At 36.0% G+C, this 16,049-nt stretch overlaps 1 protein-coding gene across 2 annotated transcripts in view; it reads right to left on the reverse strand.

Moving 5' to 3' along the window:
• The window catches only part of TBCK (TBC1 domain containing kinase), a 91,379-nt gene that overhangs the window by 47,988 nt on the left and 27,342 nt on the right, over positions 1 to 16,049 (reverse strand). For both annotated transcript variants that reach the window (XM_085058345.1, XM_085058346.1), the window contains exons 7-20: positions 15,696 to 15,837; positions 15,170 to 15,230; positions 13,802 to 13,863; positions 12,998 to 13,059; positions 12,488 to 12,636; positions 11,391 to 11,529; positions 10,119 to 10,218; positions 8,185 to 8,234; positions 7,702 to 7,831; positions 6,792 to 6,890; positions 5,513 to 5,575; positions 4,534 to 4,660; positions 3,923 to 3,973; positions 3,123 to 3,206 (exon numbers count right to left, since the gene is read on the reverse strand). In XM_085058345.1, the coding sequence (XP_084914471.1) occupies positions 3,123 to 3,206; positions 3,923 to 3,973; positions 4,534 to 4,660; positions 5,513 to 5,575; positions 6,792 to 6,890; positions 7,702 to 7,831; positions 8,185 to 8,234; positions 10,119 to 10,218; positions 11,391 to 11,529; positions 12,488 to 12,636; positions 12,998 to 13,059; positions 13,802 to 13,863; positions 15,170 to 15,230; positions 15,696 to 15,837 (1,319 nt within the window). The remainder of the gene's footprint in view (positions 1 to 3,122; positions 3,207 to 3,922; positions 3,974 to 4,533; positions 4,661 to 5,512; positions 5,576 to 6,791; positions 6,891 to 7,701; positions 7,832 to 8,184; positions 8,235 to 10,118; positions 10,219 to 11,390; positions 11,530 to 12,487; positions 12,637 to 12,997; positions 13,060 to 13,801; positions 13,864 to 15,169; positions 15,231 to 15,695; positions 15,838 to 16,049) is intronic.

The following is a 16,049-nucleotide window of genomic DNA, read 5'->3' on the forward strand; positions in this document are numbered from 1 at the left end:
GAGGCAATAACATTGCAATTTTGTAACAGATGGAAATTCCTTTTCCTCCAGGCTCCCAAAAACAGAGTAATTAGGGCCTGGACAGGTAGTCCAGGGGAGCAACACAGAGAGAGAATGTGAACTCTGCTTTCAAAACACGCTGACATCTCAGTGCTCCACAGACTATTGTCCCCAGATAGAAGCCCCCATTACACCAAGTCCAGACAGCCCCACAAATCAGCCATCCAGAGCTGCCACTGCTTCCTTTAAAGTCTACTGCAGGACTTGTTGCCTATTCCTGTCTCTCCTGGGGAAAGCAATTAACTCCTTATTGCTGTTTCTCTTCACTCCTGAAGTGACAAAATAAATTCCAGTTCCACTACTAAGAAGCAAAGAAGTGACTCTGCTGGGATAATTTCATGCATAGACACCATCAAGAGTCAAAGTGGGTCTAAACATTCGGTTGTTTATAGACCCCTATATTACTTAAATCTTGATTACTTGCACTCAATTTAATTCCTCTCAGGTTAAGCCAGCAAGTTAAGGACAATCACTCAATAAAATAATTCTGTTTGGACTAGAAATTTTAAAAGCTGATTCTGCTTCAGGAGGACTGATAAACAATACTCTTGCTGTAAGAACACAAGGGAACCAAGCCACAGTTCTACTACAAAATATTATTGAACGGATGCCTAATTTTCCAAGGTAAGCTGCAATAAATTAGGACCTCTTGAGCCTACTTCAGAATTTCACAACTTTTTTTCTCCAAGCTGCAATGAGGTTTCACTGGCACCTTAGGAGTGCCAGCCTCTCCACTCTGATACTGCATCTCTGCTATGCCCCAGCTGCTCTGGCAGTGCCCAGCTGCGGAGGTAAGGGGATAAATAGACCCAAGGAGTTTTGTGTCATCAAGGCCAGACTGCTTTGGAGGTTTTCTCAGTTTCCAGCCAACGTTATTCTTATTCACATGCATAGAAGTTAGGGAGATAACTGAAACCATGCCTTAAATTCATATCACACCACATGATAGTAAATTTTTAAAAAGTGCACCTTGCACTGGTTTTATTTCATGAAACAGACAGCAATCTCAAGTAAGGTATAGCAAACCAGTAACTCCACACATTCGTCCTACATATTCACCCATATGCTGTTGAAAACAGCTTCCCAGTTAGCTTCCCTGAAGTGTATTTGTTTTGAAAATGAAGATTTGTGCCCATTATGGTTCTCTACAGATATACCACAGGTTGATAAATTCCATCTTTATTTGAATAGCCAGTTTCATGAAATATAATTACTGTGTGGGATTACATGGCTAATTAAGGGTCTACTGAAAGAACAGACATCTTCACAAAAACAGTCAATTGCTCTTGGTTGGAATTTTATGATACGGATTTCTGTTTTACATAACTGGGCATTCCATACTAAAACTCCTTTAATGGCTTTTGCTTCCTATTCCATGCAAGGAGAAATACACCTGATAAGCTTAGAAAAAATGCCTCTTTTGTTGTATGCTACACGTTCAAAAATGAGGTTTTTTAAATTTTGCAGATTGAAAGATTCTGCCCATGCACCCCTAATCAGAAGACACAAAGCAGCTAAAACTGCAGTGAGCAGTTAAATTACACATTCTTAACACTTTCTTTTAACTCAAAAAGGCAGGAAATGACACAGAATTTTCCTTTAAACCTTTATTTATACATTGTTTTTTGACATACAACCCTAGAAAGGATTAATTAGAATACTGAAAGAATCCTAAATGGTGCAGTCTCCCTGAGTCCTTGGTGATACCAGATGCAGAACAGGAAATCATGAATGCCTACACTACTATGGTTCACAGAATCCTACTGACCTGTATTTCAAACTTTGGGTTATATATATTTTTGCAAAGTTCCTTAAAAATAACATCAAGAAATCCTGGAGAGCAAAAGTATTATTTTATGGAACAGTATAACCTCTTGAGAAAGTTTACCGAGCTATTAATCTTGAAGTTTAAAGTAGCTGTCTCCAGAGGAACGCATTTATTCTTTTCATCTTTAGACCATTTCTGCAAGCAATCTTTCTTTACAGACTCTACAATATTTTTTCCTATTATTTTATTCAGTTCATAACACATCTTACCCATTGTCTTTCATACATAAACCCTCCTAACCACTGCATTCTCTCCTGACATTAGCTCTTTCCCAATTATCTAATATGTAAATGCTTTTATGTCTAATTAGTTTTGTTGATCAGTTGTTAATTACCTTTCTTAAAGACAAAAAATGACAGATAGTGTTTAAAGTTGATGAGTTTCACAATGTACAAAAGAATTTCTTTAAAAGAAATACAAGGACAACAAGTCATGCTGATACTCAGCATTCAATAAACATTCATAACTGCTTGCAATTAAAAACATTCATTACCACCTGCTTCTTTCAACTACTGATGGCTCTTGAAAGAGCTTCTTTTGATTTTTAAAAACTGTCTGGAAGACAAATTATCTTCCCAACACAGACTGTGCCAAGGTGACTTTCTAGGTTGAGACAATTAATTTTTCATGTTTCCATGAAATTTAGAATTAATTTTCAATTAGAACAGACATTCCTGGCTATTGTTTTAATTTCTTTAAATTATCTATATACTTGCTGAAGGCTGAACTATGGAACATTAGTTAGAACTCCAACTCCTGTCCTGTATTGAATAACATTGTCTTCTGCTCCATAAGAAATTCCCCTCAAATCCCTATTTTTCTGAATACCATAACTTTCATTTTCTGAGGAACCCCTCAGAACAGTTTGTACTGTTCCCCTTCATTTTCCCTCATTGTTCGAACAGTTCCTCTAACAAGATGACTTTGATCACCTGAAGGGTAAGTCTTTACAATGTAACACTAGAAAGACTATTTTCTGCTTTCACAACTTTGCAGGATGGACTGACTCTTACCTTGGATTTTACACAGAACATTTTTTGTGTGTGTGGGTGCACATCTGGATTTTTTCTCCTGCCCGAATCTTTAACCACTATTTTGTTTCAAATTTTCTTGCAGGTATGTGACTCTAACTGCTACCAATTTTGCAACCCCTTGAAAAACTGGATATGTATTTACATATCCAGAAACAATTCTACTTCTCTTAGAACTACTACAAATAAAGGGAATTACTTACCTTGAATAACATGAGAATTATCCTTCAGAAAGAAGTTATACAAATACTTCGGAATAAAAGCAGACATGCAGGCATATGCCAGAGCTGAAAGAATTAGAAAAACTGATGCAATTGCAGAGGCAGACGCATAATTGCAATTAAAAAAATTAATTATTAAGCATACAATAAAAAAAAATACTTAAATCAATTTACACACAATAATACTTGCATGCACAGTAGGCAAAATAGGAGTCATTGTCCTAAGAAACTACATTTCCCACATCCAGACCTCATATAAAGAAAGCCAAGTACAAGACAATAAAAGCTTGGACTACACCTGTTATGAACAAATCACATTCTAAGAAGATAATGGTCATATATCTAAAATTGATCTGATAATCTTTCAGGCATTTAAAACTACCATCAGCTTTTCTGAATAGAGCTGGTCTGACAGGTTAACACTTAGATTACCTGATAAGACATTCACCTTAAGCAAGACTGAACTACAGCTTCACTGAAAAATACAAGTATACTACAGCAGCATTTCTTGCTTTTTCCTATTCAAGGTTATTTGTGCTTTTTATTATATATCATTATTGTACTTGGCAATAAACAGTATTTGAACCTCTGCTTGAAGAGCAGTACACCACAGGCAGTTTTCAAAACCCAACCATTTCTTTTGACCTATGGCAACAAGAGCTTTAAAATTCCTTTGTAGATACAGAAACTTTCCATCTATAGTGGATGCACACATCTGTCTGCACATATATACAGATGAGAGACTGTGCTTTTCTTTGCTCACTACAGAAGAAGGTACTTACCTTCATTGTTGAAATTCAAGTACAGAAATGGTGCACAAAGAGAGTCAAGACCTAAAGAGAGAAGAGCCATGAAGAAACAGCACAAAGAGCTCATTTATTTTAATGCACACAAATTCATTAATTTATAATGAAAATTTGCACACTAGATACTGGCTCTGCATTGTCAGGGCTTCACAAGCAATTCTGAGAACAACTGTGAAATCAATGCATGAAAACAGAGAGGATTTCATATTGTTCAACTATAATGCCAAATTGATTATTCTGCCAAGGCATCCAAGAAGTGCCAATTACCATCCCAAGAACTCAGTAACTTTTGCAGTATTATCTTGGAGCTTAATAGCAAGCAACAGACTTTTCTTTTTGAAATAAAGTGACTACAACTTACGAAGACTGAACATATAACAAAGAGTAGGGCAATTTTTTATTACAAATTAAACATGAGCTATTAGGATTTAAATTTGCAGAAACCCACAGATTCATTCCTCAAAGGAAACAGAAAGGAAAGCACTGAAAAAAAGGCTAATGTTGTGGGGGTGAAAAGCTTGAGGTACTTTTAAGTCAATCACAGCTTTCCATTCAATTACCTGACTTTGCCAACTGATCAAACTCACCTTGCCAGTACACCAAATTAGGATGGGAAACAACCCAGGCCTTCAATACACGTCTGAACTTTGCATGACCCTCTGGTGATGACAGCAATTCATCATACTGATGGCAACGAGGAATATCAACTTCAATCTGCACCACAGGCAAGCATAGAAAGAAAAATGGGGATGATTGGGGTAGTACTACAGCCATCTTGCAACACTAGAGGTGGAAATCAGCCAAAAAATGTAGGTCAGACCACCATCATAAACAATCTGCTTCCTCCATCACTCTCAAAACCAAATTTAACAGGGGACATAACAGACCTGTCAAAGTTTAAAAATAGAGATTTTTTATTTCCTTTTCCGCATTCATATTTTTAAAAGGGCTCTAGCCCTCGAAAAAGGCAGAAAACAGATCACAGTTACTTTTTTTTTTTACTTCTCTACTCATTTCAGATGTTAATATTACTTTGCTCTAAAAGGTAACCAAATCAGAGTTCTCAATATTGTAACCAATTTGATGGAAAGTATTTCTTCACCCAGCTGAAAGGAATAGCTGTTGTTTGTAATGTCTTTTTTTGCTGGTAAGAGAATATTTGACAACATTCCCTTCTTGGAGAACAAAATTGCTCAAACCTCCATTTCTGTTAAGAACAGCTCACCTTACAGGATCTCAAGGTACTCAGCATTATCTGCTACAAGGATCAACAGGCACAACAAGCATTTGGTGAACCCAGGATTTTTAACAATAAATCATACTATTCACTACACTGCTGCTGCTACAGAAACAGTGATTACAAAGTGAAAGAAGGCTTCACCTTCCTCATGTTGTAAGTTGAGTTAAATTACTTGTGCCCATCTATTTTGCAAGATTCTTGCTACAGCGTAAGGCTAGAGTGGAAGGGCAACCATACTATTATTATCTACCACATGTACTGTATAGGCAAGTAATGGGTGGGAAAGATCTTGATGTGACAATATTTGGTAACATCGTAAGTCTTACTTGTCTGTCTGTAGGAATCGGTGTGTCTTTATCAATGGCATCATATTTTGCTTCTATAGCACCCTAAATGTGGAAGAAGAATATCTGAATTTAGAAAGCCCTTGCCAACATAAGTGCATATAACAATGTACATGCTGATATGCAGAAGTTGACTGTTTTTAAGAACTTTAGTTGGCAGAAGAACAGAAAATTCCGACAGATTAATTTAAAAAAAACCATCTTTATTCTGTTATTAACTCAGGACATACAGACCTTTCTATACATCTCCTCAGCATGATCTTCAGTGATTTTCAGTTGTTTATACAGAAAGCTATGTACTTTGTACTTTCCCATTTTCAAGTTAAGAGATGCTCTCAGTTTAAATCCAGTGCTTTGCTCAGCCACTGGTAAGTGGCTTTCAGCATCATCTCTGTAAAGGCACTGAATCCAGCTGCCTGTTAATTGATATTGCCAATATAGATGACTCTTAAGTAGCCTGTCTTTGCATAAATCCCAAGGCAGGCATACTAACATGTCCATTTTAATGTTATGGGACAGGGAAATACTCATATTGTACAGATGACAAGTTGCTGAAGGACGAGAATCGACTCATTCCCTAAAACTCAGCAGTTTTTCTTTACCTTTACAGCTTTTTTCTTGATTATTTTACAGAACACTCAGAAGATCATATCACAGCGTAATCTAAATATCCTGAATAACCTGGGATGTGTTATCTTTAAGAATCTCTTTGCTCCACTGCTGCAGACTGCAAGCAACATAGATCCAAAAGCTGGGTAGTCAGGCAACTCTCTGAGGAGCCCTTGTTTCTGACACATTCCATTGGCCAGAAGGGTTATATTTGATTTATTTATTCTCCATTCTTTCTGGAAAGTGCATTGATTGGTAGGTGAGAAAAAGAAATCTCATGTGTTTCCTCCTGTTTTGTCCAACTATTGCTGACTGGAGCAGAAGGATTGTCAACTGCATTTGTCAAAAATATTAAAACTTAAAACAAAAACTCCCTGTCAACTACCAAATGTCAGGGTATTACTTTCCACCCCATAATCAAAATTCAAGACAGTCAAGTGTACATATGTTCTCAGAAATCAAATAACCTTACAGACAAGAAACAAGTTTGTCAGAACACTGTTTTTATTTGCGTGTTTTCATGACTCATTTTGTTTGAAATTCCAGTAACCCTACCCGCCAAATCTTTAAACCCATTCCAGCTTCCTTGTCAACCCCATTCCTATCCCACTCCATCCCCAGCCACTACTGGAACTGCTCCAAATGCTCTTACCTCAACCCCCAACAGGGCAGCCCAGGTTACACCTCTCAGAAGGGGAGGGATGTCAACCCTGGCTTCTTTCCAAATTTGATTTTTCTTGTATGGGTAGGCCTTCAAAGAGAAGAGATTAACTTCAAAAAATGTTATCATGTAACTCAAAAAATTCAAATCCCACACCTGGGACAGTCTTTCCCCATATGAAACAGCCTGAACAGTGAATACAACTTTCACAAAAAGTGAATTTCATGCCTAAGTAGAAGGCCTGGATGAAGGACTACTGTTTGATGTTAAAATATCCGCTCTTTCTCATAAATGCATTCATGTGCTTCGGTATATACTGGATAGATCTACTAATGCAAACTTGCATTGCAGGTTTTTTCTTCATTTTATGTTTCTTTTCATACTATACGTCCATCTTCATTTTATTAAACATTTATAGTTTATACTTGATAATATGCATCAGCTTTCTCATTCTTAAACAGGAATCCATCTCTCTGCATACATGTAAATCAGGAGCTGCTATTCCTTTCCCCAATACAAACCTCACATTTATAACATGGTGCTGCTATGTTTTCAAATACCTTACTGCTTGGAAATGCTAAAATGTTACAGGCACATTTAAACCTATAATAGCTTAGTCTGTTATGAAATAAAGGATGTAAAATTATTTACATCAGTAAATGACCAGTATTAGCAGCAGCACTATTTTCATGTGCATAATTTAAAATCTACTTTTATGTTCATCACTACTGAAAAGACTTATTCTACTTTTATTTTCAATCTTATTCTTCTGAAGGGTTTTCTTCCCCCTTTCCCACCGTGGTCTCTTGTATCTCTGCTTCATTTTACAATTACTTGATTTTTCAAAATCTTCCAATTAACAAACCAAATCCCATTATCCAGAATCACAAGAACTCCATACCTTCAACAGCCTGTCAAACAGGACAATTCTATTTAGTTGGTACTCTGTGTCCCTCTCTCGGATGATCAGAGGAAGAGTAGCAGCTGCAGAGAGCTCATTGCTACTGTTGGAATGAGGTAAAGCTGGCTGGCTAGAAAAAAAGTTAGGATAGTAATAGTGAACAGCAAGAAAAACAAATCACTGAAAAACGTTATTACCCTATAAAGCATTTCTGAGTCAGAAAAAAGTATTAATGGGTAATTTTGAATGTTCTGCAAAAACAATTGATTTCCAGGACAGAGAAACAGGTTAAGATCCTCAGTTTGGTACCAGGGCCTTAACTGCACAGTGCTAATCAGCTCTCAATGTTTAGAGCCAAACAAAGACACATTAGTTTTGCTTTTGGGAGGCAGTTGTGTCTAGCTGTGCCGTGTGCCACTCAAATAAAACCAATAAATCAAAATTCAGTGCCTGAAAGATGTACAAATTTACACATATACTTACTCATCTTCAAGCAATGGATAAAATGCTTCTCCACCAACATCCTTCAATCTCTGAAATGAAGAAGAAAAATAATTAGTTATCAGAATACCACTCAGAATTCAAGTGGAAATTTCAGTGGAATACAAAACCTATTAATTAGCAATTCATTTGCCAGACTCAGTAACTTGCCTTGAGACCTAAGCATTAGCTCAGTCCTTCATGAGCAATGAAGCATACAGCTTTCAACACTAAAAAGTTTTGCTAATACAGGCTTTTGGACTTGATGAAAGTTCTGTCTGAAGATATCTCATCCATAAACCTATTTCCACACAAAAAACAGTTTCTACGGACCATGGGTTAATAGATCAATAGTATTACATAGTTATTTTTCTGGACTTGCTATCCAAGTAGCTGCAAAGCAACTGCACAATTTGCATTTATGTTTCTAATCAGCTAAAGAGTTATACAAACTTGAATTCCTTTTAGGGAGTACAGACACTCTCAGGAAAGGTGACAGACAAACATGGCTGGATTTTTGACTGAAGTTTTCAGACATCTTATGGTGCATGATTAATGTTTAATACCACGCTCCCTGCAGTGCTGTGTTTTGCAGTTCAGCCCTTAACTTGCAGGCACACAGCACACAGCCTGTTCCTCTTGGGGCTGACAGAAGAGTTCATTCTCAGTTCATTCAGTACTGCTCTTCTTTTGATTATAATCATCATGCTCTGCTCTATAAAAGGTGTTTGAAAAATTGTGCAAGTTCAAAAACTTATTTCAACTAACACTGCAAGGTTCAGGTGTGCATCTTCCCCAAAATAAAACTTCAGTATATAATTATTTCCTGCTGTATTTATAGAAGCAGGCAGCAATATCCAAAATTACAGATTAAAATGGTTTAAAAAAGCCTTAAAAAGCTGCCCTCTGGTAAGAACAATAGCAGAAGCTGAAGTGTATATTATGTTTCAAACAATTGTTGTATATTTTTAACCTCTCTCCTGCCTCTCAAGTTCCACTGACCAAGTGAAGAAAATATCCCAGTTCTGTGGTCAGTCTTGATGCATTTTGTGTGAAGTAGTGCAAAGCTCTACTGAAAAAATATGTTTACATAGTGCTTGACACACTACCTCTAAAATTAAAGTGGCAGAGTAAGGAGTCACCATCTCCGTACTAACCCCTGTAATCATATGGAAAGGATTTTTAAAAAAAAAACTGTGATAGAATTGCATTTGCTAGTATAAAAAGCAAGCTGCAAACAGTGTAGCACAAATTCCCAATTCTACAGCAGTAAAGCTCTATGTGTGCAAAGACATGTAAATAATTAAACCATTTCAGTGATACATGCAGTAAATCTTGTAACTGATTGTTACATCAAGCCAAATCATGAGTTATCATATGTTGTTTTTTCCACTGAAGATGGAAGAAAACTACATTACAGTATTTCTGCAAAATGCCTTGAGGAGATCTTTTGAACTAGCTGTTTCATAGCTATATATTCTAAAAATTAGTAATCAACTAGTGGAAACTTGGTACCCAACGTTAAGTACAAAGCTTTTGAGGAGCGGAAACTGAATTGGGTTCATTTTTCTTCTGGATAATGTGAGCCATTGACAGACAGTAATTAAAGCATACAGAAGAGATTCACTAACCAAATAGCTTTAGCAATTGTGGAGAATACCAGGTACTACAGAACTATTTGCACCACACTGGAACAAAGCAGGTAACAGAAAAAGGAAAGGGAGGGACAGAAGATAAATCAAGTTTGGTAAGCTTTTGCAGGCAAAGCAATTTAATAGCACAAACCAGAATCTGACTTAGACACTAAGAAGTGTTCTCTTGGAATCAGCAACACTTCTGCTTGCAGAAACAGAAGTAGGAGCTGCTGTTACATATTCCCTTTCAACAAATGTTTCTGCAGAGAAGTCATAAGAACAAGTGCACAATATCACTCTTACGTTTCGGAGCTGGCACAGAGACAAAGTCACAGTTGTGTCATCTAGGAGGGAACTTCTATCTCGCCCTTGCCCAAAGCTCTCACCATCTTCTAATAAAAAGCTTCAAAAAGGAGAAAAAAAAATCAGGTCATTTTATAACACAGAACTTGAGCTAGAAAAAGAATTTCTTACATCAAGCAGTTTCCTCTTTAAAGTAAGGTATTAGGTCTTAGAAGTATACTGTATTGACTCTGCAAGGCATGAAACCTGCTATCAAGGGAATGTACAATCACCTTAAATTATTCACACAGGTTTTTTTGTAAAATGGCACATTTTAGGTTTTCTATAACTTTGCTTTGCACACAAAAGAAAAGTTATGAGACATGGGATTAATATTCCCTTTTATTCCTTGATCTGGCACAGACAAATGCCTCCACTATAGAGCGTACAAAAATTTTCTGTTACATGATATGTTTGTCCCTTATAATTCAAATGCACCTACCTACATTCAAAAGAAGCAATCCCTCAAAAATCACACTAACTTTGATAGCAAAATAACACTTCAATTCTATTTCCACCATTTATTTTTTTAAAGATATTGCATTTTGGCTGTACCCATGCTTCACCCACTTTTTAAACACAGAAACAGTAAATTGGTATCTATGGGCAAATAATTAGGCTATTAAGATTATCTATTAAGATCAGATAATGAAGGGACTACATAAAATTGCTATATGTGCAGCAGTAAGATAAAAGTAGCAACCACTAAAATGCTGTTGCAGAGTTCTAAGTCATAAAAAGAAGCATTTTGAAAAAGACTAATCAGCTGATGTACTGAATAACTGGGTTGTCCATTCAGTACTGCTGCTCCGTGAAAGGGAATTCAGAATGTGAGAATTTGCTACATAACATATTGAATTAAATTACAATTACCAATATGCCCCTGCAGCACAATGAGACATTGTTACTAAAACTTAATTCTATTGGAAAGTGTGCAAAATTTAGGGACTTCCATTCCAGTATTTTCTACTTCACCAGCATCTTTTCAAGTTTCAGAAAGCAACAGGAAGACCAGGTAGGTGACAGATACAAGGCATTCAGATAATTACTTATATTGGGTAAGAGGGAAAGTGATAATTTCCTGCTGTTTAAGAATGCCATTTTCAGTACTTTTCACATATACAGGTATTTCAAATATGTTCTCTTGCAATCGCTAGCCTTCTCCATCCATCCATCCATCCATCCATCCATCCTCCCTCCCTCCCTCCCCTTAAAGAGCTTCTCCATCCTTACTTGGGAAGTGTGCAGATAGGTGGCTTTGATCGAATGATTTCCTTGTTGACAAGCTCTTTCTCCAAGTCTCCTCCAGCCAAACACCAGAGATAATAAACCTCTTCAATTGATCTTTCTGCTAGGTAATCATTATCTTCATCTGCTGGGAGAAATGACACAAATAATAAATTACCTCTTAGGTATTTAATTTGTATAATATTGCCTCTTAGGTAGTTTGTATTTCTTTCTACAACTCTAAGTATATTTGTTGAAAAAAAAACTTTTCTGCTTGAAAGGTCGTAAGCTTAATGTGAAGTTAGAGGAAAAGTGATCTTGCCTTTGCAAGTGCTCTTTAAGGAGCCTTAAGGAAAGAAGTCAGTAAAAAAGGAGATATTTCTGCAGTTTGCCACGAACAACTCACATTAATACATTGAAGTGTGGAATTTTGCTTCCTGTGTGTTTTTAAAGAAAACAAAACATTGTTTTGTACACAGCACTAAGACTCAAAAGAAGAAACAAGTGATTCCTACTGAGTAGTTATAATATCTCTTCCCTTCACATACCATACTCATTCTAACAAGGGATAAAATCTTTGTCTAAATGAGATTTTCTAAACATCTCCAAGTTTATAAGAAAACATTAATGAAGATTCAAGAGTGGTAACATCTTCAACATACTGTAGTTTAAAATTCAGAAGTATAATCCTTTAGTCCAGAATGTGACCTCTTTCACAAAGAGGTTTGTTTTCCAGTACTTCCAAAAATCATCTGATGCTATGATCTAGCAGGATCCAATTACCAATAAGTGGGGAAAAAAATGACATTGTACATGTCCAAATTCTAAAGGCAAAAGATGACACTGCTATTGCAACCTGGACTTGAACACTAATTTTATTTTTCCCCAGAGGCTGAAGCACAAAATTAAGATTTGATTCCTTTGGTTTGCATACATCCCTCAAAACATGTTTGCCCATATCTCTGTCCATTGAACAGCTTATTGCATTAATGTAGTGTTGTAACATTTAATAGTCTCTTTGAATAATTTACAGGAGAGAAAATGCAGTAACATTTTATTTTCCTTCCCCCTCCAATGACATTTATCCCACTACCTGCTTTTACCTTTACATAATTGACTTATGTCTTCAGGAAGTGTTAAATTAGCACACCTTGGAGAAGATGAGAACAGACCAGCAGGTTTGTGGAAGGGAGGATATAGTGAGGATACTTCACTGAACAAACTGTCATGTAGCAATTCCTCTGGAGTTGGCCTTGAATTAAGGAAGAGGATAAAACAATTATAACAAAGTACTCCCAAAACCGTTGCATTTTGGCAAAAAAGGTCCCCAGTAACAATATTAGCAAGTCACCTTAAAGTATATTTGATTTCAGAAATTTTAATAGCAAAAAATGTCTACCAATTTCTTTCAATTCATGCAGCATAACACACTAGTCTGTTTACAGCCCATATTCAGACCATTAATTCTTCTCTTTTACACACTGAAAAGCACAAAACTGAGAATTTCCTATAGGTAGCTCATATGTCAGTACTCCAAAGAAAGGTTCAGCAAAAGTTCTTCTAATTTCATAGTAACCCATAGAGTTTACCAGGCCCTTGGACAGAACACTTGCCTCTTAGAAGGCTGGAATGTAAGGCATTTCTTCAGTAGAGCTATGATATTTTCAGAAAGGTCCTGGAACATAAGAAAAATATGGAGGAGGTCTGTTTATTACTGTCTTAATTCAGCAAGTCACTTGGCTCATACTTAACTTTTAACATACAGGCTATTCCTTTGAGGGCAATAAAATTTCACACCTACGCATGTGAGATTAGCTGTGCGAGACCAAAATGCTGGGGAAGTAATTCTTCTCACCTCCCAGTTCTACCTTTGATTTAGGGGGAAAAAATCTGAAATATTTGCAATGTATGCAGCTTTTTACTTACTTTTTAATCTAGATATTCTGTACCCTGCTGGAAACAATGCAGTACCTGGCAATTTCCTTCTGCTAACAATCAGAAAACTTTCACATAATGTCCCAAAATACACAGACACTAAAATTCAGTGATTATTTTTGTGAGTAAGGAGAAGTTTAACTATATAAAATTACACTATCAGAATATGTAAAGTGGACCAGATATAACACTAAATTTCTGGAAGAAAAATACTTAACCACTGATACTTTAAAGAAAATATCTAACTTATTAAACTACCCTGAGAGCATTAACATTTACTGAGACTGACAGCAATTTTAGGAAAGAATATTACTAGTACTGGCTATTTGAAAGGGTCTGAGATACACAGTTTAGACTTCAAAATTTTTCATCATGCTGCAATATAGTAAGTGACCAAATCAATTGAAAAGAAAAGTGAACATGCAACAATAATAAAATATTCTATATAAGACAGTATGGAAGAGCAAACTAGTTTCACAAACCTTAATAATATCAAGGCAACCATGTTCTTCAGCCAATACAGTTACAATATCATCTACACAGCCTTTGAAAAACAAACAAAACAATAAAAGGGTAAAGATTATTAATAAGGTGATACCAATTAAACAGGGTATCAGATAAACATCCACTCCAATAAAAAGTACTTAATTTTGGCATTTTATTGACACTGCCACATCACTTAAAAGCAAATTATCAAAATCAGAAATTAAAATTATTATAACCTATAACCTGCAGACAGAAGCCTAGGGAAGTTAAGCACCACATGTAAGCTAACAGTGAAAATCTTTTTACATGCCTAGTAAATCCAGAGTGTCAGTCTCTGCCAAATAAATTAAAACAGTCTTTCAACTCATAAATAAAAAAAATTAAAAATCTCTGAATGAACGTAAGGGTACCTACATGAATTTGGAAGTAATTTTTCACTTTGTTGTTACTTGCAGATGATAATAGCAGTATTTTAAAACTTCTTTTCATTACTTGATTGAATAAATAATTCCCAAGTCAGGAAATGAATGCTTTTCAGTGGATAAACAAACAACTTGAATTCAGATTGAAGTGGATGGAGATGCTTCAGGAAGTTTTGTTACCAGATCCCCAAAACAGTCAGAATTTCGGCACTCAAGCACTAAGTACTTAGCGAAAAACATGTTTTTCCTGACAGCAATTACTTTTAACAGTATTACTATTTGCTCTGGATAATAAAAACTTACTGTTAAAGCTGCCAATTGCAAACTCATGCCTTTCCCCTTCCCATGGTTTATACATAAACACCACGAGAAATAAAGTTTTAAAAGCCGCAAGAATAGTTCCACTTCTAGACTCATCTACATTAAGCAAAAATTCCACGTGTACAGTGATGTCTTATAGTTTAAGTGTGAAACCAGAGACAAAAGCCTGAGTAAAACACTTCTCAGATCTCTTTATTTCTGTCTTCCTATTTGAGTCCTGCTTCTCCCTGCTTGACCATTATATGCAGGCACTACTAGTGTGGGGACAGTTTTCTTCAGTGTCATCAATTCCTAAATTATTTCAGAAACCTCCTGCAACACAAACCAACAAATAACCATGAAAATTACCATCATTACTGAGCTTGTTTTCTTTTCTTTTTTTTTTTTTTTAGTAGTTGGCCTTTAACATACTGCCAGCTCTTCCCAAGGTTTTTTCCCTGGATATCCAGCTTTGTACTTTCCCCAGAGAAGCAACCACACTACAAATGCCTATTTAAATCTGTGCATGAAAGATGACAAAGGTAAAGTGTTTTTGAATTGAGCATAATAAGCTGATTAATTTGTAAAGCTCTAATCATAAAGTTGCTGATAAATTTGAAAAATTGATTTTGTGCTACTTACCTAACATAAGTATAAATTTCAATCTTTCTGCTATCTCCAAACTCTGAAATAATTTTCTCCCCTAAACAAATAACAAAGTCAAATTACAGTTGAATTTGAAATAAACAGCTACTACATGAAAATATTTAGATAATGTTGTAACCCATCTATATACAAAGACATGTGAATTTAAGATGTATGAAAACTAACATTATTTAGCCCAACTATAGCAGAAACAGCTTTACATCATCATATAGTAAAAATGTACAATTGATAACTTTTCTAACTGGGACAGCCTTGCAGTCACATCCTTGTGGCTGCACAGTTAACATATACTTCATGGTTAACACATATACCAGGCATCCTACATACAAAATGCATCCTTTTCCTTGAACAACTAGTACTGTTCCAGGTAGGAATGCTACCATATTCTGATATTTGGGCTTGGGTGATGGGCAAGGTGTCATAAACCCCCCACTCAAGTGCAATCAAGTTAATGAAACTATTCCCCCAGAGTCGAAATCAAGATAATTATTCTCTTACATACCATGCAAAGCTCAAACAATATTATACCAAGAGACCACAGATCTGATTTAGGGCCGGAAGGCAGAGGCTTCTCACACTGAGTATGATCACTTGGTTTGCCTATTCCCTGTGCAATGACTTCAGGTGCCAGATATGATGGGTACCTAGAAAGATGCAGCAACATTAAGTAACATCCTATCTATCCAAAAAGTGTGGCTTCCTATTATATAATCAGAATAATTTGGCATTCTGAGAAACCAGAATAGTTCTATTTTATTCAGTAAAAATCTACATATTGCAGCAAAGTTTCCCCCCAGTGTAGTGTTTACCACATAACAGGTCAAATCCCAATCATTAGTTCTCCCTTTCTGTGAAA

The sequence above is a fragment of the Lichenostomus cassidix genome, chromosome 4 (assembly GCF_008360975.1).
Source record: "Lichenostomus cassidix isolate B80296 chromosome 4, HeHo_3.0, whole genome shotgun sequence".
Classification (NCBI taxonomy): domain Eukaryota; kingdom Metazoa; phylum Chordata; class Aves; order Passeriformes; family Meliphagidae; genus Lichenostomus; species Lichenostomus cassidix.